The sequence below is a fragment of the Sebastes fasciatus genome, chromosome 15, assembly GCF_043250625.1.
Source record: "Sebastes fasciatus isolate fSebFas1 chromosome 15, fSebFas1.pri, whole genome shotgun sequence".
NCBI classification, from domain to species: Eukaryota; Metazoa; Chordata; class Actinopteri; order Perciformes; family Sebastidae; genus Sebastes; species Sebastes fasciatus.
This window is the reverse complement of record NC_133809.1, coordinates 2,216,343-2,241,529: the sequence shown is the minus strand read 5'-3', so window position 1 is coordinate 2,241,529 and position 25,187 is coordinate 2,216,343. Positions and strand designations below refer to the sequence as shown.

General features: G+C 43.2%; 1 protein-coding gene across 2 annotated transcripts in view; it reads left to right on the top strand.

The window, feature by feature from the left end:
* The window catches only part of akap6 (A kinase (PRKA) anchor protein 6), a 420,277-nt gene that overhangs the window by 45,617 nt on the left and 349,473 nt on the right, over positions 1-25,187 (top strand). For both annotated transcript variants that reach the window (XR_012597348.1, XM_074661221.1), the window contains exons 4-11: positions 2,949-3,058; positions 4,017-4,158; positions 4,244-4,885; positions 4,979-5,326; positions 5,688-5,819; positions 6,011-6,169; positions 6,254-6,514; positions 20,090-20,212. Coding sequence is in view for 1 of the 2 variants with exons in the window: in XM_074661221.1 (XP_074517322.1) it covers positions 2,949-3,058; positions 4,017-4,158; positions 4,244-4,885; positions 4,979-5,326; positions 5,688-5,819; positions 6,011-6,169; positions 6,254-6,514; positions 20,090-20,212 (1,917 nt within the window). In the remaining variant the exon portion in view is untranslated. The remainder of the gene's footprint in view (positions 1-2,948; positions 3,059-4,016; positions 4,159-4,243; positions 4,886-4,978; positions 5,327-5,687; positions 5,820-6,010; positions 6,170-6,253; positions 6,515-20,089; positions 20,213-25,187) is intronic.

Here is a 25,187-nt window from a genome sequence, read left to right as displayed (position 1 = left end):
GATGAAAGCGTTGCATGAAACACACACTTTACTCCAGATATCCTAATTGAGGACGATGTGATGAACTCTCAATAAAGTCTTCAGGGACGCAGCGGCACCAGTACAGAAACATGGTCACCACATCCACCAATGAGAACCGTGCCTGTCCGGGGAACGCTCTAAGGTTTGGTTTAGCTTTGGAACATGAGATTCAAAATCAAGCCAACGCTGCCTGTCTTCTTGTTTTTGCTCACCTGATCATATCCCTATTTGTTTTATTGGTTTTAAAATGTGCTCTTTTAACTCCTATTGGCTTCAATTAAAGAAATTAATGTTATAAATATTTCACACATTTTAAAGAAAATTAGTAAATCATGGTGACATGATGCATAACAGGAATGACCCACGATCGACACATAAGAGAGTCATTTGATCCATTTTAATATAAACGTATTGATTAGTGGAGCATCTTTTGGGTTCTTTTTGCCTTTATTAAATAAAATAATGACGTGACAGGAAATGAGAGAGATGTTATGTCATGCGACAAAGGTCCTCGACTTGAACCAGAGATGTTGCAAATACATGCATATTTTTCGTGGTAAAAACGGCAGCAGCGTGACGATGCGCTGAGCGTCTTTTCTGCACTGACTGCTGCACGTTTTTGTGTTTTTTTCTGGTCAGTGAGAGTTTGAAAAATGTTGAACTTTGGGTGAAAGGCTGTGCTCGTTTTGGTCACTTTTACCCAGCCGTTTTATTCACATTGGAGGAGGGGCGGCACAAATATCCTACCACAAAAACAGTTTTATTATGAGTAGATTGTGGTCTTATTATGTATGTTATTCTACTGTTTTTATTGTTTTTACTGAGGACATGTTGTCCTCATATCTGGAGCACTGGACCAAATGAATTCCCCCATGTAGGATAATAAAGTTGATCTGAATTTGAATCATACGACTGTACAACAAAGGACGACAAGTCAAAACGAAATCGCAACAACACCGAGTGCTTCTCTCCCTTCACTGCAGCCGTCTTGATGGATTGGAGGGCTGGTCCACAAAATCTCATGAACCCACATAGATCGGCAGGTCCGTCCTCTCTCCCTCTCACCATGTTTACTTCTGCGGATATTCTGTATCATAGCAACCAAACGCAACCAAAGTGCTCTCAAACCCAGCTGAGCGTTTCCAGTGGAGTGCCTGGTGTTAACAAGTGGAAAAAAGCTCTTCAGTGGACATGGGCCGTAGAGTTAGTTGGCTAGCAGGGTGCCAGATGTCCGCCCAGCTTTGCTCAGCAGTCGTTGGTGGACCTACACAGGTAGCCAAACAGCTTCCTCATTACAGCACGCCTGGTTTTTAGACTGATGCCAGACTTGTGATGAGTTATGTAAGCTGGTCCGTGTGCTGCTGACATAGCCTGAGTCTGCACCCCCAAACTCCTGATAAGCCAGAACACGGCCGACACTCGGCCACGTTCCCTCCGACACCTGTATACTGAGCACTGCGCTCATACAGGTGTAATGAAATGCTCCACAGCGATCTGTGTATCTGATCATGTATCTGCCTACCCGGACTACATGCAGGCAGCATGTTCCGCATGTTCCAGCCCCACTTACAGTAGTGACAAATGTATTCTGGATCAGTGCTCAGCAGGTCACACTGTTGGCCAAGCCAGCGTGAGCCAAGCTGGCAGCGGTTGTGACCTACATTCTCACATGCCGGGCGGCGTTTTTAATCCTGGAGGGAGGTGTTGTGTTGTCCGGGGCAGGTCACCATGGAGCAGCGCGGTGACTCAGCGGGCCGGAGGCGGGATGTAAAGTATCTGCCGCCGGGTTCGACGCCAGGTCACCTGCTCTTTCAAAGGTCGTCTAATTTTAGTCCGGATTAGTTCCTTTCATTTAGCAGTGAGCAGTAACATATTTAACACCAGTAAGGCTCCAGTTTAATCCCATTTTCCATTCATATAAAAGCAAACAAGCTTCACTTTATTCTAGCTGGCTCTGCTCCCTCAACTCTTTATGTTGTTCTGTTGACTTTTTAATGTCGGCGTTATGTTAAGTAGCTTTTTTTGTCCCTTTTTGTTTGCATGCACCAAAACAAGTTTCTAACTTCTACTGTATTTTGGGTTTCTACTACAACATGTTTACGTGCAAAAAGTGCTTTCCTTTTCTCATTCGGGCTGTGCTGCAGCGCCTCTTTTCACCCTCCTTCGGAAACGCTGAAACGCTGTTTGACCTCCTGACCCTCCTCCAATCCAACCAAACTCTTTGGACTCTGCTCCAGCTCGGCTCTAACTAGCTTTGTTTGAGGGTGTGCCAAACTAGCCGTGGTGACATCACCATGTTACGGAAGAAAAGGCGGGACTTCAATAAAGGCGTTTCAGGCGCCGTGTTTCTGAGGGGGAGAGGAAGGGTTTTGTAACTTTGCAGACCTTTTACATGCACAAAAAACTACAAAAAAAGGCTCTCTCGATATCATGCAGTGCAGTTCACCCTCAACTATGATCTTTGTGACAGTGCCAGCAACAACTGAACATAAAGGTAGAACTTGTGGCATCTCTGATATTTTTGCTCAGTTATTTCCAGCTGGAGTCCGTCCGTCCGTCTGTCTGTCTGTCTTTGTGGTTTTAATCATCTTAATTTAGTTCAGGTCAGTAATAAGTGTTATGAGACGGTGTTGACAGTGTCCCTGACTGACACACACAATATGTTCTCCATGTTTTTACTCCTAAATCTGGAACTGATCCCTCATGAAACTGACTCACGTTTAAAACTGGAGACGTGACGTTGTCACTTCTGCTTTTCCTGCTGTCGCACTCGGAGGATGTTTTTGTTCTCATAGACTTAAAGTGTTATACGCTCTGCTGTGACTGGGATCAGGTGGGCTTCTATATGTGTGTGCTTGATTACTTATTAAGTCTTCATTCTGTCATTTTGCTAATCTTTTTTTCTGTGTCTGTTTGTGTGACTTTAGGACGTCTGTGAGGACATCTCGGACCATGTGGAGCAGATTCATGCTCTGTTGGAGACCGAGTTCTCCCTGAAACTGCTGTCCTACTCCGTCAACATCATCGTTGACATCAGGTGAGTCCTCACAACACAACGGTCAGGGTTTCTTGTTTCTGTTTATTAGTCTAATGTGGATCAATGAATCTCCTTCACTTCTCTATTTTGGTTTTTGGTTTAATACATTATTGATGTGTGTGCAATGCAAAGAGAGCACCACAATCAATTGCTGAAAGGTACACAACACTAAGGGATCTTAAGCATGACAACCCCCCACCCACACCAGAAAAAAGAAAACAATAAATAAATAAATAAATAAAATAAATACATATTTTATTTTATTTATTTTATTAATTTTATTTATTTTATTTATTTTAGTTTTACATTTTAATTTATGTATACTTTGTTTTTATTTAAAACATAATTAAATAAATATATTTGTATATTTATCTACAGATGGATGGATAAATAAATAAATAAAATAAAATAAATACATATAAAAATAGATAAATATACAAATATATTTATTTAATTATTTTTTAAATAAAAACAAAAGTATACATAAATTAAAATGTAAAAATAAAAATAATAAATAAATAAATAGATGAATAAATAAATATATATATATATATATATATATATAGAACATTTTAAATGTAAAATAAAAATGTAAAAATAAATAAATAAACAGAAAAAATCCCAAACAAAATAAAACTGACCATAAAGGCACCGTAAAAAAAATCACAAGTCTATTACAGTCTACAAGTCATGCACCGTACATTTAGAGGATTATCTCACCAAGAAGATTAAAACTCTGACTGTGAATGCATACTAATAACATTTTTAATAAGTGCACTCACTTATAAGTTATGAAATGGGGAATGAATACATAAACCAACAAATTATAAAATAAAGAGTGAGACAGGAGATCCATTAAACTGCACCCACTCAGGTTTGATATGTAATTGATTTGTTAATATTAAATGTGGACGAGCTGTCTGGTAAAGCTGGTGTTGTTGTGTCTGGTGTGGTTCAGGACGGTGCAGCTGCTGTGGCACCAGCTCCGAGTCTCCGTTCTGGTCCTGAAGGAGCGTCTGCTGCAGGGCTTACAGGACTCCAACGGAAACTACACCCGCCAGACCGACATCCTGCAGGCCTTCAGCCAGGACCAGCACCAGGTAATGCAATAGTTCTATATCGTTTACTGTCCACTCTGGTGGAGTTTAGACTTCTTTGATATTAACGTGATGAATTGTTCTCCAGACTCGCCTGGACGCTCTGACGGAGGTGGACGACTGCGGTCAGCTGACTATTCGCTGCAGCCAGGACTACTTCTCTCTGGACTGTGGCATCACCGCCTTTGAGTTGAGCGACTACAGCCCCGGTGACGAGCCCGAGACCCGGGGATCTGAGCCAGACGGCGAGGACCCCTCCCAGGAGCTCGATCAAGCTCAAGACCCAAATCCAGAACCGGGGCCAGAAGAGAGCGAAGGATCCCGCCTCTCAAACAACCAACTCCATAACAGTTTACCTGAACTCGCCACGCTCGCCGACTCAACAAACCACAACCATTCTCCGTCAATGTTACCCACAATGCAATGTGGCATGTCCAACCAAAGTGAAAGTGCGAAGCGGCCTCTGCAGGGCGTGAGCCACAGCACCGAAGTGTCGCCCACGCAGCCGTCACTCCCCAAGAGAGCCGCTCTGTTCTCAGACGGAGGAACCAGGCTGGAGGACTCCAGGGGAGGTCTGGGGAAGGTCAGCCTGCTCTCTGGGCTCCAGTTCCAGGCCGAGCTCAGTCGGAGCACCCCTTCTCTCATGGATCCTCCAGACCGCTCCAAGTTCTGGTTGGAGCTGGACTCGGTTTATCCAGAAAATGTTTCCCAGTCCTACGAGAGTCTGCAGGTTTGTTTTCTCTACTTCTCTTTTATTTGTTTCACATAAAATATACGTTAAATATATTCACAAACTTTTGTTGATTCCATTTTCAACTATCAGGTCATGAACGGGCGCAACCTCCAGAGAAACCACGTGAGCTCCAGACGCTCTCAGGGGAGCGTCCAGAGACCGCTGACCGACCCGAAGAGCTCATCTGGGGCCAGACCGACCGCCGACGCCCCCCTGCCTCTCCAAGACCCGGCGTCTCAGGATGAAATAGCAGAACAAATGGAGAGGACGCGGAGGGAGACACATGCACACAGTGAGGGGGACTCTGACTCCTCGTTGCCCTCCCCCATGAGGGAGCAGTTCCTCTCCTCAGACCAGGAGGCGTCCGGAGAGGAGTCCGACCCCCGACCGCGTCACGGCAAGACGGCGGTCTGGATCGTGAAGCGCCAGGGCCAGAAGGTGAGGGTTTATACGATTCATCGAGGAGGGAAGTTTGGAGAGTTGAGGTTTTGTTCGAAGTGTGTTTTTGTGTGAATTAATGTGAGACAGATACAGAAACTCATTCAGAATTCAGACAGTAGAAACATTTTACAAACTTCGTCTGCATTATAATTTACAAGTGACCACGTCAGGGGCCTCATTTATAAACCGTAGGATCCATCACAATCATATCCGTGCACACAGAAGACAAAATGACGATTTATAAAACTGTGTGCACAGTCTTATAAATCACAATCAACCTGGAAATGTGCACTTAATGTTCTGCCTACAATTCTGTTTGAATCAGATGAAATATGAAATGTTTGTTTCCTCCCCTCAGGTTTCATCCCGAGCCAGCCCAGACAGGGAGCACTGGTACGGGTCAGAGGAGTTCCTGGCTCTCCCCGCTCAGCTCCGGAAGACGGAGATGCTCGCTATGAAGCTGGAAAGTCTGACTCAGTCCATCCCGCTGGTTCGTCCACAGTTTAGATTAACTTTCTTATGTCTGCATCTGATCATAAACATATAAAAAGATAATCATGTGTGTAATCTTAACCTGAGTTAATGCACATAAATGCATCCTTTTTGCACATGAATATAATGATAAAGAAACAAGAACACGACCTCTGATGTTTGTGTTGATTCTTTAACGTTGTCCTGCAGAGGTCCGGTGGCTGTGACTCTACCCAGGAGGCTCTGCAGGATGTGGATGACTGGGAATTGACGGAGCTCAACCAAGACTGGGACGTAGGGGAGAGCGGGGACAACATGAGCAGCGTAGGGGAGAGCGGGGACGACATGCCTTCTGTTCTGCCGCCGCTGGTATATCACAGCATTTCTCATTTAACGCTTTTGACTCCATAAATACTGAATATATTCTCATGGCGTTCTCTCGTCCCCCTTCAGCTTCCTTACAGACGAAACCTGGTCAGCCGCTTTAGCTCCACCTCCTCCAGCGATATCGCTCACTCATTGGACGAAAGCATCGAGTCCGGTCCACTGAGTGACCTGCAGTCTGAAGAGGACGAGGGACGGAGGTCTGCGGACCGTCGCCTGCAACTGATGGCGCCCCCGGTGGACATGCGTGGAGGTGCGTCCCTGGTGCACCAGCTGCTGGAGGACATTCAGAGTCAGGACAACGACCCCGCCATCTGGAAGAAGATCGAGGTATGGACGGCAGTCCTGTCTCTCTGTCTGTGTCCTCGCTTTTATATGTCTGCCGGTGGTTTTGGTGTTTTTCTCTCCCGAAGAAACTTGTTTTCCCTTCTGACACTAGTGGTCTTTATTTCAAGTGAGGAACCCTTTCTCTACTGCAAACAACAAGCCCTCCAAACTACATGACAAATGATGTTGTTTGGAAAAATATTTATTTAAATTTAGGGAACATTCGCTGTCAAGGTCAAAAGAAACCGATGTTGACCGTTGGTAGGAACCAGGCGGCAACCTCCGGGTCTCAGAAGTGTCTTAAACCTGCATTCTCTCTAACAGCCAGCAGGGGGCGGCTCCTCTGATTGTATAGAAGTCTGATTGATTTATTACCTCAGTAAACATTGTAAACATGAGTTTATGGTCTCAATCGCTAGTTTCAAGTCTTTAGGTCGGGGCTACCTTGTCATTGACAGGTCGCTACCACGGCGTTGTCCGGTCTGGTAGTTGTTCAGGTTTTCGTTTTCAAACATTAACCCTTTCACAGTGTGTCATAAAAGTTAATTATAACATTATGGTCGCCTAAAAATGTCTTATTCAGCGTTCGGTTGTACTTAGCTCCACCCCCTTATGTCACTCGAGGCTTCAACACCGTAGTCCACAAACCAATGGGTGACGTCACGGTGACAACAACCATTTCTTATATAGAGTATATGGTAGGAACCAGGATGCTGGCAGCGGTCGTACGCCCATCCTGCCACCTCAACCTCTTCTGGTTCGTCCACCTGAGAGCACTGGACCTCCAACACGGCCGTCAGAAGGTGAAACTTCCATAACTAAACACCTGTTTAAGCTGCTTTAGCATGTTTCTGCAGCAGAACCACGAGACAGATCCGTGCACTTTGATTCTGACAGAGGACGACGAGTCGAAACCAGAATCGCCACAACACACCGGGCGCTTCTCTCCCTTCACTGCAGCCGCCTTGATGGATTGGAGGGCTGGTATCGGATCGTCCCGTGGCCCCGTTAATTCATCACCTCCCTTCTAAAGGTCACGTTTGATTGGCAGGCGGATTATTGATGAGGCTGCCCGGTGAACTAATCAGTCATATCTGTCATATTGAATATGGCGAAATGTCAATAGCTCTGGGGATTCGTTCTCCTCGTGGCTGCTCGTTTAATTAGCGCTATAAAGAAGCTCCGCCGCCTCCTCTAATTTTTTTTATTGTTTTATTTTATTCAGGTTTATTTCACTCTCTCTCTCCTTTTACTGCCGTAATATTCTCATTCAGAATATTCTTTACTCCCCCGGCAACATTTTACTTTGCCACTGTAACATCCCGGTTTCCCCCTCGGGGATCAATGAAGTTCAGCGTATCTGTCTTATCTGGCGTTAGCCGGGTCACGAGCCCAGCGACAGAATCACAGCGCTGTAATAAGATTATCAGTGAGGACGGCGAGGACACGCCACGATCAATCTGTGGATCTGTGAGGGGGGACGTCCTTGGAACTGGGGACCAGTGACCCGGAAGGTCGTCAGTTTGATCCCCCTCATCGAACCGCGTCCTGCATATTCTCAATTAAAATCAGATCGGCCACATTAATATTCATAATTAATGATGATTTGACTGATGAAATGTCAAAGCTGTCCCCTGCCCGCTCTCTCTCTCTCTCTCTCCATCTCTCTCTCTCTCTGTCCTTTCATATTGAGGAAATATGTTGAACCTTTTTGAGGTTGACAAACGGAAGTCGACTGTTTATATCATAAATATCAGATTTGGGATATTTTCCCACCCCAGATTTTTTTTACGGCTCCACCTTTCCAATAAGTAAGAGATAAAACGTTTTGAGGTGTCCTGATGTATGAACGTAATGGAGCGAACTGAGATGAATCCATTATTTATTAAAATATCAAAGCACCTTATTCCGTCTCGATGATACCGACTTACACAAGGAAACCAAAAGGTATGAATTCCTTTACGTAGAAATGATTTTATACAACATATTTTGCGTCTTTTGGGATTTTTCGGATCTCTACTAGAAGTATAAATAAAGTGTTGTTTCTAATGATAAGTTAACGAATTAAAAATGAATATTGTAGATGATATTATGATCTTTAAAACTCTAATTTAAAGAACATTATAAAAGTGTTGGAAGTGACATTTAGCTGTGAATTATTTGCATCCAAACCTTTTATCTTACTGCTGTTTTCATCCCAAATATAAAATCAATGTGAGACATATTCATTCTCTGGGTTTATACCTGCTTACACCTTCTTATTACTGATTATTATTATTAATTTAAAGCTATAGAGATGAAACACTCACTCACATTTTCTCACTTTCTTTTTATTATTTTTAAATATTGTAAATTCTGCACATGTACAAGACATGCATTTGCATTGTTTCATCCATGTCACCTGCGACATAAAGTGATCATAATACATCACAATAAGATAGCAGTAATTTATAGTCACTAGTCTTTTCCTCGTCTGGCAGCGTGAGGCGTCGCCAGCTGCAGAACCAGCTCTGGGTACCGACTACAAGCTGTAAAAGCAGCGTCTCTGATTAGTCGGATGCTGGTAGAAATGTTGCACTCGCCCTCGTGGCGTGCCCCGAACGCCTCAGACACAATAAGTATCTATAATCCGCGGCACGTTCAGGGCCCTGTGCAGCTTCCCCTGAATCATTCAGAGCCCCTCTGGCACTGTGTTTCAGCTCTGTGCTCGTGTGAACTCCGGTACAATGCCAACATGGAAAGTATTGAGTCTGGAGTTGATATATAAACGGATGCAGGTTTCAGATACGGAGCGTCTCAGCTGACAACACTCTTTAATTGCTCGGTTGTTAAATATTTATTCCCAAAGGATTACAGAAAAACACACAGACCAAAAAAAACCTCCTAAAATATGAAACAAAACGCATAAAACGAGCATGAATGATGCTCTGCTGGCTCACACATGACACCTCGTGTTAACCACACACACACACACACACACACACTCGTCGCTCCTCTCTGCTCCTGGGTAATTAGCTGATTAGCTGCTTAATTAGCAGCATGTAATCATGGCGATGGATGAGCTGCCTAATTGAGGAAGTGAAGAGAGGAGAAGAAGAGTCTCAGTGTGGAGGATGACATTCAGAGAGTCTCCACTGAATACAGCAGAGTAGAATAAAACAGAGCGATCCGTCCAGGGGAGGAGAGAGGCGCTGGAAAGATCACTGCTGGAGCAGAAATGAATCAAATCTGTCCAGGAAGTGTCGTCTCCTCGAGGGGGGGAGAAGGACTCGCTCGTGTTTGTTGTCGGAGTCGAGTGGATTTGATTATAGAGGAGAAGAATCTCATATCTGAACTTTACGGGAGAGGAATTCTGTTACGTTTACTGTCAGTAGAATAAATCAGGAGAGGTGCAGACGTCCAGGTTCATGTTCATGTTCGTGTAAGTTTGGAGCGTTATTTAACCTCCTTCCTGACAAGCTAGTATGACATGGTTGGTACCGATGGATTCATCAGGTTTTATAGTTTCATATGATACCAGTATCTTGTAGCTTTAAAACTGAGCCCGCCACAAACTCCGTCATATTGATTGTGTTAATGCGTTAAAGGAATTAGTGCCGTTAAAAAGAATTTGCGTTAACGTGTTTTAATCACGTTAACTTTGACAGCCCTAATATTTAGTTTTAGTTTGTTTTTGTGAGGGCTAGGTATAATGTCTAAAAAGTATGTAGCTACATTTAACATTTAATCTTCGCGCTACTTTTGTGAAGCAATTGCGTCATAGCACCATTTCCTCTAGTCTAGATTATCTGGATTTCAATTCATCAAGACTTTTTTCTGTTTTTTGATTCTCCGTTCTCCGTCGAGGCACGCGAGAAAAAGTTTTCTTCAAGAATTCAAGGTAACACGGGGTGAATCATTAATATACAAATGGCCGTTCGGGGGTGAAGTATTCCTTTAAATAGATATATTTCTTTGATCAACATGAAAAACATCAAACCAAAACAAACTTTTTCTTGTAACTGCTTCCACAACTATTCTGTGGACCTAACACGACCTTGACAGCACACAGGACGCAGCTGATTGGTTAGAGCTAAATAACTTTGTAAAACATAATCATCAACATCTATTCAGTAGTCAGTATTTCTTGTGTTTTGTTACCTTTCCTGTCTGTTTCTTAGTTCTTCACGCTGCCTTTGCTGTTGGACATGAATATTTTATCCAAGACTTTTCCTCTCCCTCTTTTGACCTTGACCTCCTCATCATCCCCTTCGCATAATCTGTGTCCACATCACGTAAAGTCCACAGCTTGTTTCATGAAATTTTATGAGACCGACGCAGGAAATATACATACTCAGAACTCAAAAGTTCCTAATTGAGCTGTGTGGGATGTGGCTCCTGAAGTGCATCCTGAAAACAAAACTGAAGAAGAAAAGAAGCAGCAGACGGAGAAAGAGTCCGTCGGTTAGATAAGTGTCCCTACACGTCATGTGATCACATTGTATATGTGCTGTCTGGGCCGGCGTCGGCGTCCTCAGTGTGAGGTGTCTGTGTGTTTGGCGGCTCTGCGGCACGCCGGCCTATCTGCGAGCAGTGGGAGACAGACAGACAACAGACTCGGATCAACACTCGTCTGATTGGCCCGGCGGGGGGGCAGGGACGCCCACCGACAGCAGAGAGGATAGGAAAATAAGAGAGAGACGAAGGAGGAGGAGGAGGAGGGTGTTATTCTCTTCTTCTGTGTTTCTATAGATAAACAGGTTAAGGACGAGGGAAAGCAAGTTGAGATGCAGAAAGTACGTTTGTTTGCAGACAGCTGCGTCCAAAACTCTGAGTTTAGATGGTGAAAAGATGGTGGTTTGGGTTCAAATAACTTCAGAAATGGCGTTAAATACGGAAGTTAAGTGACAAATAAATCAATGTTGACTTCTGGTTTCAGACGGGACATGAACAGCGATCTCCTGGGTGACATGTAGGTATTTGTTGACCCACCCATCCTCCTCTCTACGCGGCATTTCTCACTCTTTATACTTCCTAGTTCACAATTACGTGGATAACATACAAATTGATTTTGTGGGATATATACTAATTACAGTCGGTTCATTTTCGTAGGTATAGCTACGAACGGTGTATGAGAACAGCCTGATTCACGATGATACTACTAAAAGCTGATAGAAATTGAAAAAACTTGAGCAATGCTTCTATAAAACACAGATTTCAACATGTCTCAGGGGTTTTAGAAGGCAGATAAAGATCATTACTTAAGTAAATTAATGCATAGTTTTGCCCACATCCTCTAACACAACCCAACTAAACTCCTCGCTACCCGCCAAAATATCGTCTTCTTCTTCGGTGTTTTACGGCAGATGGCATCCTTTGTGTCCTGTTGCCTCCTTCAGGTTTTACCCGTCCACTACTCGCCAAAACATCTGCCTGCTTTGTTGATCAAGAATACACAGGAAATGAAAGCAAAGTGGAAATTACGTTTCCAACGTCGTCGCCTACGTCTACGATGTGTCCTCCTGTTGGCTGAAAATGCAGCGGTATGTTTACGTATTGCTTTATTCTGTTATCTACGTAGCCCGTAGACATCTATAAGATACGTTGTTCAGCACCGCAAAAGCTCCTGCCTCATCTGCCGCCTTTTTCACGCGTTTGAATAGTGGTCGTTGTCCCGCCCCTTCCGCTACGTAGCCAACACGGCGACAATTGAGTGTGAAAAGTATCCAACGTTCTACACTCAACGATTTGACTGTTTTGAGTCCAACATCCGGGTACTTTGAGTGCACTGCATTTTGCCGTACTTCCCAGTGTGAACGCACTTATGCACTAAAAATAGTAAGTGTAAGTAACAGAAGTACGCGAATTGGAACACACTGTTTGTCTTTACCCGCCGCCGTTTTCTCGCGAGTCCCCGATCGGTAATGCACTCTGTGCAACTCTCAATAGAGATGAGAAGGAAGCGAGATGACTCACTCCTTAGCTACTACCATCATCAGCTCTGGAAAAAACTATTTGAGTTTAATAGATTTACTAGTTTTACTTGCCCCAGGCGATCCTCATCGTTGAGCCCTGTAAGATAAAGTGGTGTCCATATTTTCACTTGTCACGATGATGTCAGCTGCGGGTCTATATTTGACTTGAAGCTAAACATAAAAAAAACGGTTCGCTGCTAAAAGAAGAAGACACTGATTAAATAAGTTGTTAAAATAGAGACTTTTTCAATGCAAGTCTGTTACAGTGACGAGATGCAGCGAGTAAACAGTGAAGAGAGAAGACAGGTCAGTGTGGTTTGTGTGTATATGATGCACATATGAATATGTTAAACATAGTGGGAGCTTTGGAGACGACTCTTTCCCCACGGCAACAGACAGCTGGTGGTGGAGGGGTCTCCCAGGGACGATCTCAGGGACGCAGTCAGGTGTGACGGGCGGCCTTGTCTCTCTCTCTCTCTCTCTTTTTCTTTCCCTCCATCTCTCATCTTTTTATCACTCTCTTCTTTCTTCCTTCCTTCCTTCCTTCCTACTACGGATTTTCATCAGAAGCAAGTTCAAGAAATTAATTAAATAAAAACCAGGAATAAAAAGGAAATGGAAATATAAATGTGTTCGTCCACATTTCACACAAAAATCAGGTTCCATGTTTTCTATTAAAAATAATTTTAATGAATTTCTAATCAAACTTTCTTCCCCTGGAGTTCTTTGGTTTGGTGTGAAACCTTCACGTAGTTAAACCAATAACTTCAGCTGCCTGCCTGCATGATGTGGATATTAGCTGTCTCGCCTCAATCCTCCAGAAAAAGTTAGTGGAACTCTTCATCATATTAAAATGTTGGTTCTGGTCTTTACCTTCACCAGCCGCCTCAATCATCCAAAAGCTGTCCCATCAAAACCAACAGATTCTGTGAGCCTCAAGCGTGATAACAGGGTCTTTGTCATGTCATATGTATGAATTGGACAGCAGACATATTTGACTTGTCTTAGACTCTTAGTGGTCAACCAAGTTGGGATCTCATAGATCGATGTTTTTAGTATCATCAGCACAAATAAATGACAACAAACCGGCTTAAAAAGAAAATAAGAGCAGCACAATGTCAGAAGGATACGTCATCCTTAGGAAAAAGCTGCATATAGGAACATATGTGTCCGTTCCCATGTTGATAAGAATATTAAATACTTCACAAATCTCCCTTTAAGGTACATTTTGAACAGATAAAAAAATAATTAATTACTTTGATTAATCAATTGCGATTAACTATTCTACAGCCCTAAAATGTACTTAAAGTACCAAAAGCAAATGCTCTCATTATACTGAATAATATACTATATATTATATTATATGATTGGATTATAATTATTGATGCATTAATGTTTTCATCACTTTAACATGGAGCTCATTTTAATTACTTCATATCCTGCTGGGTAGATTAACTGCCTCTTTCCTTAACTTTCCTTTCCTCTCCTTCCCTTTGTTTTCCTTTCCTTTCCTTTCCTTTCCTTTCCTTTTCATTCCTTTCCTTTCCTTACCTTTCCTTTCCTTTGTTTTCCTTTCCTTTCCTCTCCTTTCCTCTCCTTTCCTTTCCTTTTCATTCCTTTCCTTTCCGCTCCTTTCCTTTCTGTGTCATTCCTTTCCTTTCCTTTCCTTTCCTTTCCTTAACTTTCCTTTCCTTACCTTTCCTTTCCTTTCCTTTCCTTTCCTTTCCTTTCCTTTCCTTTCCTCTCCTTTCCTTTCCTTTCCCTTCCATTCTTTTGTTTCTCTAATTCCTCTCCTCTCCTCTTTCCTTTCCGCTAGTTGTCTTTCCTTCCCCTCCTTTAATCTCCTCTCCTCTCCTCTTCCTCCTCTTCCTTCTCCTCTTCTCCTCCTCTCGTCTCATCGATCCTATCAACACCACGATATGATTGGATTATAATTATTGATGCATTAATGTTTTCATCCCTTTAGCTGGTAATGTGGAGCTCATTGTAATTACTGCTGGTACTTTAACTATATTAATATATCATCACTTGGTATTAATAATCTGAATCTGCAAAGTAACTTCAGTTATCAGATAGCTGTAGTAGAAAGTACCTCACAGAGTACTTGAGTAAATGTATTTAGTTACTTTTTGTAAGTAACTAAATGATAGTATTTCATGTGAACGTGTAACATAAACGATCGGTGCATTGAGCTGCAGTATTTCCTCAGATGATAAAACGATGAGCGATCACCACCGCTGCTTCCTGCCGTTCTCTCCTCTCATTGTGTTTGTCGACCTCTCGGCCGAGACGTATTAATCATCGAAGCCGAACGCGGTCTGTCGGGAGTTTGAGTCCGAAGCGATCAGCGTCGTCCTTCAGAAAGCGCCGTCAGCTGAACGGTAATGATCCGGCGGTGAAGAGCCGAACCACGGGAGGAAGAGATGAAGCGCATATCAGAGGATGGGATCAGGCGTCTCGGCTCCCAGCAGGCCGTTCGGCCCCTCCGGAGACGCACTGGTTTAGAGACATCAAAGCGTCCGTAAGCAGCCCAGTGCATGCTGGTCGATATCCGAACCAACACAACGCCGCTGTTCACGCCTACATCCTCCTCTTCCTCCTCTCTATCCTCCTCTTTCTCTCTCCTCTTCTCGTGTTTAACCTCTCTTCTGATGTTCTCATGTTCTCACACTCTTCATCGTTCCTCTCATTTGCTCTCAATCTCTTCAGCTTCACTCCTTCATCCTTCATGCTCTCATCTTTCCTTTCCTTTCCTTTCCTTTCCTCTAACCTTCCCTTTCCATTTCTCTTTTTTCTTCCTCTCTCTCTTTTAATTTCTTTTCCTTAAATTTTCCTTTCCTCCTTCCCTTCCTTCGCTCCTTTAATCTACTTTTCATCCTTGCTTCTTCCTTTTCTCCAATCTTCTTTCCTTAACTTGTTTCATTTACTTCTTCCTATATTCCCTCTTCTAATCTTTCCTTTCCTTGTCTTGCCTTTCCTTTCCTTTCCTCTGGTCCCATCTCCTCTCTTCTTCCCTTCCCTTCCATGAATCTCCTTTCCTTTCCTCCCTTCCTCCTCTTCTTTAATCTGCTTGTCATCCTTTCCTTTCTTACTTGTTTAATTTCTTCTAATCTTCCCTTTCCTTTTCTTCTTCCCTTCCCTTCCTCACCTCTTTGCTTTTTGTGTCATTTCCTTTCCTTTGTTTTCCTTTCCATTCTTTTACACGTCTTCCTTCCTTCCCTTCCTTGAATCTCCTTTCCTTTCCTTTCCTTCCTTCTCTTCTTTATTTTTGCGTTTTCATCTTTTCATCTTTTTTCTTTTGTTTCCTTTCCTCTAGTCTCCTTTCCTTTACTTCCCTCTTCTCTCATCTAATCTTTCCTTTCCTTTCCTCTGGTCCCATCTCCTCTCCTCTGTCCTTCCCCTCCTTTAATCTCCTTTCCTTGCCTTTCCTCCCTTCCTCCTCTCCTTTAATCTGCTTTTCATCCCTGCATTTCTTTCTCCTTTAATTTATTCAGAATTTGCCTTTCCTTTTCTTCTTTCCTTTCCTTCCCTTCCTCACCTCCTTGCTTTCCATTCCTTTTGTTTCCTTCTTTCCTTTCTCTAGTTGTCTTTCCTTTCCTTCCATCTCCTCTCTTCTTTCCTTTCCCTTCTTTAATCTCCTCCTCTCTTCCTCTCCTCCTCTCGTCTCATCGATACTTTTTGATTTCCATCTCTCCTCCATAACGAGCGGCTGAGAGATGGACGGAGTCATATTGATGTTTTTTCTCTCATTTTTTTAAGGGTCACGGTTGTAATTAACATACCGCCGCTCAATCGGTCAAGGTTTCAGTCTCACACACGCTTTATAGACGTACACAAACACACATAGGATGCACACACACGGGTTTTATCATTACAGGCGAGCAGACACACCTCTCCCCATATGAAGACGCTCACACACACGTACAGATTCGATACAGCGATTTGTAGGCGAGGTGAAAGGATGGATGCACACATGTGGCAAGTCATTTCCATCAGATTTACCTTCTCGCCGCCGCCTCCTTCACTCCGCCATTAGTTTTCTAGATAGCTCTCGGTGAGAGATATGAAAACAACGGCGGATGTATAAAATATCAGGATTGTCTTCTTGATGATCTGCAGTCACAGTTACACTTGTTATTCAGACCAGATGTTTGAGGTCCGACCGGAAGGAATGAATTCCGGCGCTCACGTCGCTGTACGTCTTCAGTTTTATGTAAATCACCTCTCCGTGTCTCTCCGTGTCTCTTTGTGCTGCTGGATTGTTTCCAGACTACATCAGATTCAGGTTGCGGCTCCTCGTTGACCTTTGTGTGGTTTGTGTTCTCAGTGGACGACTCTCAGCCTGCAGGGCTCCGACCCAAACTGCACACTGCTGCAATATACACTTTATTTACTTTACTTTATTTTAAAGGTTTGTAAAACCACCCCTACAAGATTTAACAAGATTTAATTTAATAAATACAAATAAACAAGTATGTGTTTTAATTCCGTAGTTCGTCATTATGTGCTGATTTAATATCATTCAACCATTTCATCTTATTTTATATTACTTGATCAGCACATGAAAGGTACAATGTGGAACATTTTGGGGGATCTAGTAGCAGAAATGGAATATAATATTCATAACTATGTTTTCATTAGTGTATAATCACCTGAAACTAACAATTGTTGTGTTTTCGTTAGCTGAAACGAGTCCTTCTTATCTACATAGGGAGCCGGTCCTCTTCACTTAAAGGGCCCATATTATGCTAATTTTCAGTTTCATTCTTGTATTTTACGTTCCGACTAAAACATGTTTACATGCTGTAATGTTAAAAAAAAAACTTTATTTTCCTCATACAGTCTGCCTGAATATGCCTGTATTCACCCTCTGTCTGAAACGCTCCGTTTTAGTGCATTTCAACGGAATGCAACGGAATTGTGTTGCTAAGCAACAGCTCGGATCCATGTTTACTTCCTGTCAGTTGATTGTCATTCACATAAACTTCAACCGGAAATAAACTGGGACACTTTTAGAATGTTTATGTTTAAAACTGTAAAATAGTCTAAACGTTGTAGTTTTGTGACGTCACAAATGGACAGAAATCCATCCAAGACAGCTTGTTTCAAACGCACAGTTTCTGAATACTGGCTGTCTGTATTTCTCCATGGATTGAGCATTTTGATACTTTCACAGTATTTATATATCACTTCAGCTTTACAATAAAAAAGATGTGAAAATCTCACTTTTTACAATATGGGTCCTTTAAGCTGTTTATGCTCGCGTGAGACACCGTGCCGCGGGCCTCCGTAGATGGCGTGCGCTCAACGAGCATGCACAGAGGCATTTATGCTCAGCATTTTGTTCGCTGCAATATGCTCCGAAACGCCAGGAGGCGTCCAAACTAAATATTGTGTTGATAAGCGAGAAGTCAACGAGCGGTACTGGAGAGGATAGTAGGTTGCCTGGCAACAGTGGTAAACACTAAACACCGACGTACGTACCATCAAACATTGCATTTGTGTTCTGTAATTATTACTGTCGTTTACCTCCAAGTCTAAATGACTTCCTGTCTCTCAGTGCTTCCCCTCGGGGCGCCACAGAGAGAGACACCTTATTTTAGCTTCTCCAAGTATTTAATATCATGTGACTGTCCCTGTGGTCACGTGACTGGCCCTGCAGTCACGTGACTGGCCCTGCAGTCACGTGACTGTCCCTGCGGTCTCTCAATGAACAGTCGTAGAGACGTCTATGCAGGCCAACCAGCTCGGCCAGTCTTCCCTCGAGGGCGTCCGTGTTGAAATGAAAAGCGCAGCACGTACAGTCGGCGCGTCGTTACAAAAATTCAGAGGTACACGACAAACCACCACGACAACTTGCGGAGCCTTCGTGCACCAGGCTTTAGTCCTGCATGCTGCTGTCAGTGAAGAACTTAACATTGTGTGCAGACGCAGAACCTCCTGCTCCCGTTCAACATCTTTAATCCGTCTCCTCTCTTTTGTTTTGTCTCTTAAATAAATTGAAACACTTTATCTGATCTTCTCTTAACTCCTCCTTTCACCTCCACCTCCCTTTCTTCTTCTTCTTCACCTCCATCTCTCTGTCATGACTGCAGCTTTTCACTCCTCCTTTAAGCCGTCTCCTCCTCAGGAGTGAAGTGGACTTAACGGCACAAATCAATACTGGATCAGACACTATTTCTCCTCATCTTCTCGTGATTCCTCCAACATTTTAACACCAAAAAGACATTTTACTTCATGTGTTGCTCTTTTAACGTGATTTAAGCTTTTCCTAAGAGTCTTTTTGAGTCATTTTAGTGACTTTCAGGTGGAGACGTTTCAGTTTCTGAGCTCATGAATCCTCCTCTCAGCCAGTAGATGGCAGTAGCTGTCCACCGAGCAACGAGCGCTCTTCTTCTCTCCCTCTCTCTCTGTTTCTTCTTCTCCTCTCATTGAAGGGCAACCTGCCAGCGATGGAGACACACATGTTCAACTCTCTGGTGTCATTTATACCACTCTATCCATTTCTCTTTCATCCTGGCTTCATCTCTTCATCTCAGTGTCTCATCGTTCTCCCCCTTTCTTTCTCTCAGTCTTGTTTTCGTCTTCTTCTTGTTATCTCTTCACCCTCCATCTCTTTCCTTTACGTGAGTGTCTTTTTTCTACCTTTCTACTACTTTGTTTTTCCTCCCATTTCATCCTCTTTTAGTAGCTGCTTTTCCTCTAATTGTTTTGTCTTCTTCCCATCTCATCATTCTTTTATGTGTAAGGAAACATCAGGCTCGACTTAAAGTTTGCTTTCCTAATTTTGTAAAACAAATAAATACATAGATGTACATTTACTGAATTATTTATTATTAAAATAAGAAATACAAACACCAGGAACCCGTTTTAATGCAGCAACAAACTGGTCAAAACTTAAACAGGAATTAAAATTGCAGTATATAATGTATAAAGCATACAAACATAGAATTGAATTGAATAGATCGGCCCCTTTGTCACCGATATCTGATCCGGTATCAGTGCATCCCTACTCTTATTTCCTCCCCTTTCCCTTTCAGTATTCAGTATTTCTCCCCCCCGTCTTTGCGTCTAACTGTCTCTTGTATTTTTTCTTTGACTCTCGTCTTTCATCATCTATTTTTCAGTCTTCTTCTCTTTTTATTCTTTTGTCTGTGTTTCAATTTTTGGCGATCTTCCCCTGCTATCTCTCTGGCTCCATCTCCCCCTCTGTATCCCTCCGTATTTATCCTAATGTGTGTTTACCTGTTACGTCCTGCGGGTCTCGTTTTTTGTTCTCGTTCTGTCCTTGAATTAATTCATCTGGAATCAGCTCTGAAACACCGTCCAGCCTCTCCTCCTCTCCTCCTCTCCTCCTCTCCTCCTCCTCTCTTTCTCTCCCTGTTGAATGCCATTACCTGTTGGATTTCCTTCTCACCTTGTTTTTTTTGTTTTCCCTTCAACTGCTTTCCTTTTTCATACTCATCCTCTCCGTCCTCTGCAGTGTTTTCTGTGTTGTTTTGATGTGACTCCAGCAGGCAACTGTGTTTATTCATGCTGCGGTTATTATTAATATTTTTATTTTAATTTTTTAAATCATCTCTCTCTCTCTCTCTCTCTCTCTCTCTCTCTCTCTCGTCCCCAGTGTTTCGTGCAACAGTTGGACGGGTTCATCTCGTGGCTGCAGGAGGCGCTGGACAGCACCGAGAACTGGACGCAGCCCAGACAGGATCTGGACAGCCTGAGGGTGTACCTGGACACACACCTGGTGAGATCACACACACACACACACACACACATTTGTCTGTTCTTTTATACTCGCGAGGACCCTCATCAACATAATACATTCCCTCACCCCTTCCGAAAGCCTTTAGTTCTTACCTCAACCTTAAAACCAAGTCTTAACCCCGAAGCAGCCCGTTGAAGACGTGAGGACAAAACTGTTCTCACCCTCTCTAAAAACACACGCTGTCAGAGCTCATGTATATTTAGGTATAAATGTACATGAGTGCTGTGTACAATCACAATGCACTGAACTCATATTTGCATACATGCATATGGATGTGTTCATGTGCCACACACACACACACACACACACACACACACACACACACACACACACACACACACACACACACACACACACACACACACACCTCTGTGTGCCAGTTTCCCCTGCTACTCTCTCCTGTATGAAACCTGGTCTCCCACAATATTACGTTCCCATACAACCAAACTGCATCAACAAAAAACTACTAATAATCTTTTAAGGAAATGTATTTTCTCCTGGATTACGGTCGCAGTTTTAAACAGTTTTAAACACGTGATTAAAATTGTAAATGTAAACAAAACACAACAGAAACACAACAAAACTACCTGGTTAGGTTTAGTCATCACGGGACACGAACAGCGATCTCCTGGGTGGAAAGTCCAGTGTTTATTTGACCCATCCACCACCCCTCCCTTTATTACCTCCGCCAAAGCCAAAGGCCTAAGAAGGAGGTTATGTTTTCACCGCCGTTGGTTTGTCTGTCTGTTAGCAGGATTACTCAAAAAGTTCACGCTGGATTTGAATGATATTTTTTGGAGGGGTGGGGTGTTGCACAATGAACGATCCATTCAATTTTGGTGGCGATCCGGATCATGATCTGGATTCAGGAATGTTTTCAAGTATTCCGATCAGCCTGAGCATTAAAGACCACAGGGTATAACACAGCTCAGTGTAGCTGATGACGGGTGACCCCGCCTCCTTCTTCGAGCAGAGAGATACATGTGTGGATGTTTGTACGGGAGCTGCTGGTCGTCCGCGGTGAGAAAGAACAAAGCGATACATGACGGGATGAGAGACAACGTAGTGTAACGTTATACAGACAGCTGTGATCTGTTTTTACAGTCACGCGTTGGCGGAGGTCTGCGCTCTCCGAGAAAACACGGGAAAATAGGGTCCAGGTTGAAAGAATACCCTTTAATGCCGATCTCCTGATCGCATCCTTAAAGATAACTCGTCATTTCAACTTCACGTAGCAGACGTTCCTCGTCTATTGCGGAGCTTTCCAAGCGAGCGACAGGAATAAATAGAAACAAAGCGTCCGACCGAAGTTCAGTCGTTCTCTGCAGCGCAGCACGCCCAGAACACTCCAATAGAAAAAACAATGCAATCAAACGGATTTTGACGCCGACGCTCTCTCTCGTCTCATTCAGTCAGGACATCGTAATCTCATCGAGACACTCAGTCTCATCTCTACAGAGAACTGATACAACTTGGTGACCACAAAGTAAGTTTGTGTGATGAACCTTGTATATTTTCAGTAAGTTGTCAAAGGTCAGTGGTTCCTGCGTCCTGCAGCTACAGAGCGACGATGACGATGATGATGATGGTGATGATGGTGATGATGATGATGATGATGATAGAATAACACTGAGCTGAGGGACGAACACAGACTGACTCCCATTTCATCTCCCCTGCTTTCATCCTGATTTCTCTTCTTTTGTTCCAATTTGTTTTCATCTGCATCTCTTTCTCTCTCCCTCCGTCTGTTTCTCCGTCTCTGCTCTGCCTCTCGTTCTCCTGCCATTTTATCTGTTTATTTTCTCACCATCTGCTCTCCGTTGTTTTTCTTTTTTTCTCCCCTTTCTTTCTTTTTTCTTTCTTTTTTATCTCTCTGTCTCTCTCTTCATTTGTTTATTCTACTAAAAAAAAAGAAATCAAATAACTGTCCCTGTGTTTCTCTAATTTACACACATCCTCTAAAACAACGCAGCGCCTATAGATCAGTGAGTGCTGCATCACCGTGTGTCAACACACACACACACACACACACACAGATGAGAAGCACTTTGGCGATTACTCACTCTCTTTATGGCAAACATATGGGCTTCACACACACACACACACACACACACACACACACACACACACACACACACACACACTCATCAAAAATGCATTCAAGAGTATAAGGAAATGAGACATGAACACACAGACATCACGTATGAATGTAAAAAACAACTGATGCACACACACACTAACACTAAGACAAACAAACAGATTGTATTTGCATAGATGTGTACAAATGCAAACATACGTGCACAACAGCAGGCATGTGTTTCAGGCGCGCGTACACACACACACACACACACACACACACACACACACACACACACACACAGAGGTGTTATTTGCATACATTTGCATGTTCCTAGACAGATTTCCAAATCAGCATCTCCGTATCCGTCCCTGAAGAACGGCATCATGCACACGGATCCACACACATCTAGATATTTATTTCTGCTGTGTGTGTGTGTGTGTGTGTGTGTGTGTGTGTGTATGTGTGTGTGTGTGTGTGTGTGTGTGTGTGTGTGTGTGTGTGTTTGTTTGTTTGTTTGTTGGTTTGTTTACACGTGTTGACTTTGTTGTGGGTGCCAGCAGTGCTAACGTTAGCGGCGGTTAGCTTCAATTAGAATTGCCGGCTCTTAATTGGCGCCGTCTCGTTAAATAAAGCAGAAAGAGGATGAAAAGGCATCGCTAATAGGACTTTGAACTGCTACGCTGTTGATAGCGTGTTAGCTAACCGACTCCGTGTTTGTGTGTCTGTGTCGATAGTCACACTCACACTTTGTAGTTATTAGTGTCTGTTTGGGTGTGTAATTGTGTGTGTGTGTGTGTTTTGTTGATTACTGTAGAGAGCCAGGTTTTCTCTTCTTCTTTCTTGTTACCTCTCTCTCTCCAAACCTGTCTCTGACAGAATGTGTTTATACATTTTACTCGTCTTTGCCGAAGACATTTTTGAGCTGACTAGATTATGATCACTGGTAATGGTTTTCATCTTTATACTACATTAAAGTCTTAGAGAGGACTACAACACTGTGGCTGAGGTTAAAGGTTCACTATTCGATATCCAGAGCATTAAAGTAGCAGCAAACAACGATTGTGTGGGTAAGGATCTAGAGGAGTAATGTCTACCTGAGCAGAGAATGAAGTCTCTCTCCCTCTGTGTGTGTTGTAATCAGAGCTTCTCTGTGCTGTTGTTGACATCACCGGCCGGCCGCACATGCCCTTTAGTGCATGTTAGTGCATGTGAGTGCGCACGGCAAGTGCACCGCCGCCGGCTCTCATACGGTGGTTACAGCTGATAACACCGTCCTGACTGACGGCGTCGTTGCGGAAGCGTAGCACCCCCCCCTCCGGTTCCCCCTCAGTCTAACACAGTTAGATCCGTCAACAGTGTCGATGTTGTTTTCGCTGTTAGCCCGAGCCACCGGCTCAGCCATCGCCATGTTGACAGACGTGTCGTGGCAATAGAAATGCTCGCGTTTAGCATCATAAAGGAAACTTTCTTTCTTATCGCCCATGGTGATGTCCTCTATTAGCTTGTCTTTACAAACGTTAAAGTCTGTCACTGAGTGACCGACTTGAGTGATGAAGTTTCATGATTAGTTGGTTGAGTGTTGGAATTTCCTCATCGGTCGTTGCTTTTTCAAAATGTAAAGGCGGGAACAGTCCGTTAAGCAAATGAGCACGCACATCTGGCTCACGAAACATGGACCGAGCTGTCAAACTAGGCGATGTAGTTCTAAAATGATTCAGCAGTGGCATCATCGCCCATTTCTCTCTTCAAATGTTTTCAGAAGTAGATTTTTGTGGATTGTTTAGACGGAATAACAGAAAGTTTACGAGCAGGCCGCCATGTTGTTTCCTGTTTGAAACCGCAAGTGGAAAAACAGGAACCAATCAGGTGCATTCAAAGATCGGGTACGTCACTGCTTGATCGGCCAGTTGAGCGGAGCAACGAGTGTCCTCGCCAGACTTTTTGGATTTAACATTAAACATGACCACTGACTATTTGTGTAACAATTTAGCACATCCAGACATTTACTCGCTTTTGACCGAGTCTTGTTTTTATCACCAAAAGATTTTTTAAGTTACGTCACATATGACGAAGAAAAGCAGCAAATCCTCACATTTGAGAAGCTGAAACCAGAGAATATTTGTTTTTTTGCTTGAAAAATGAATGAAATGTTGAGTCGATTATCTAAATAGTTGCCGTTGTTGTTCAGCTTTGCACAAATATAATGTTTGATTTTTAAAAAAGATTCTTATTCCTGAAACAGCTGCTCACTGTAGTCTTTAGTCTTTATCAAACAACCAGGAGGAAATAGTGCATTTGTTGGGGACTATTTTCAGCGGCGGATTAATCTACATGTGGTGCTCTTCTCTGATTATTGAGATTTGTTGACAATAAGCGAAATCTAACGTCTCCAGAGTGTTGCTCTTTGTTTTATTCCGTCTCTTATCTGATTTTTGTCTTTCTTTCCTTCTGTCTCTCTCTTTGTTTTTATTTCTCTCTCACATACTCACACACTCTGTTGCTCTCTCTCTCTTTCTCTATATTGCTTTCTCCTACACACACACACACACACACACACACACACACACACACACGTAAACACACAAACACATAAACACACAAACACACACACAGCTCCAGGGCAGCAGTGGGTGGAGTGGAGCTGCTCTCCCAATTGAATATTTGGTCCAGCTGGCGTGTTCGTGTGTGTGTGTCTATATGTGTGTGTGTGTGTGTGCGAGTGTGTCTATATGTGTGTTTTAGGGCGCGTGGAGCGAATAAGCACAGGTCTTTCCGGAACCCCGGGGAGATCAGTGTGGCGAGAGGATGCTAACACACACACACACACACACACACACACACACACAGGCTGCTCTTTGTAAGGCGCTGAGAGAT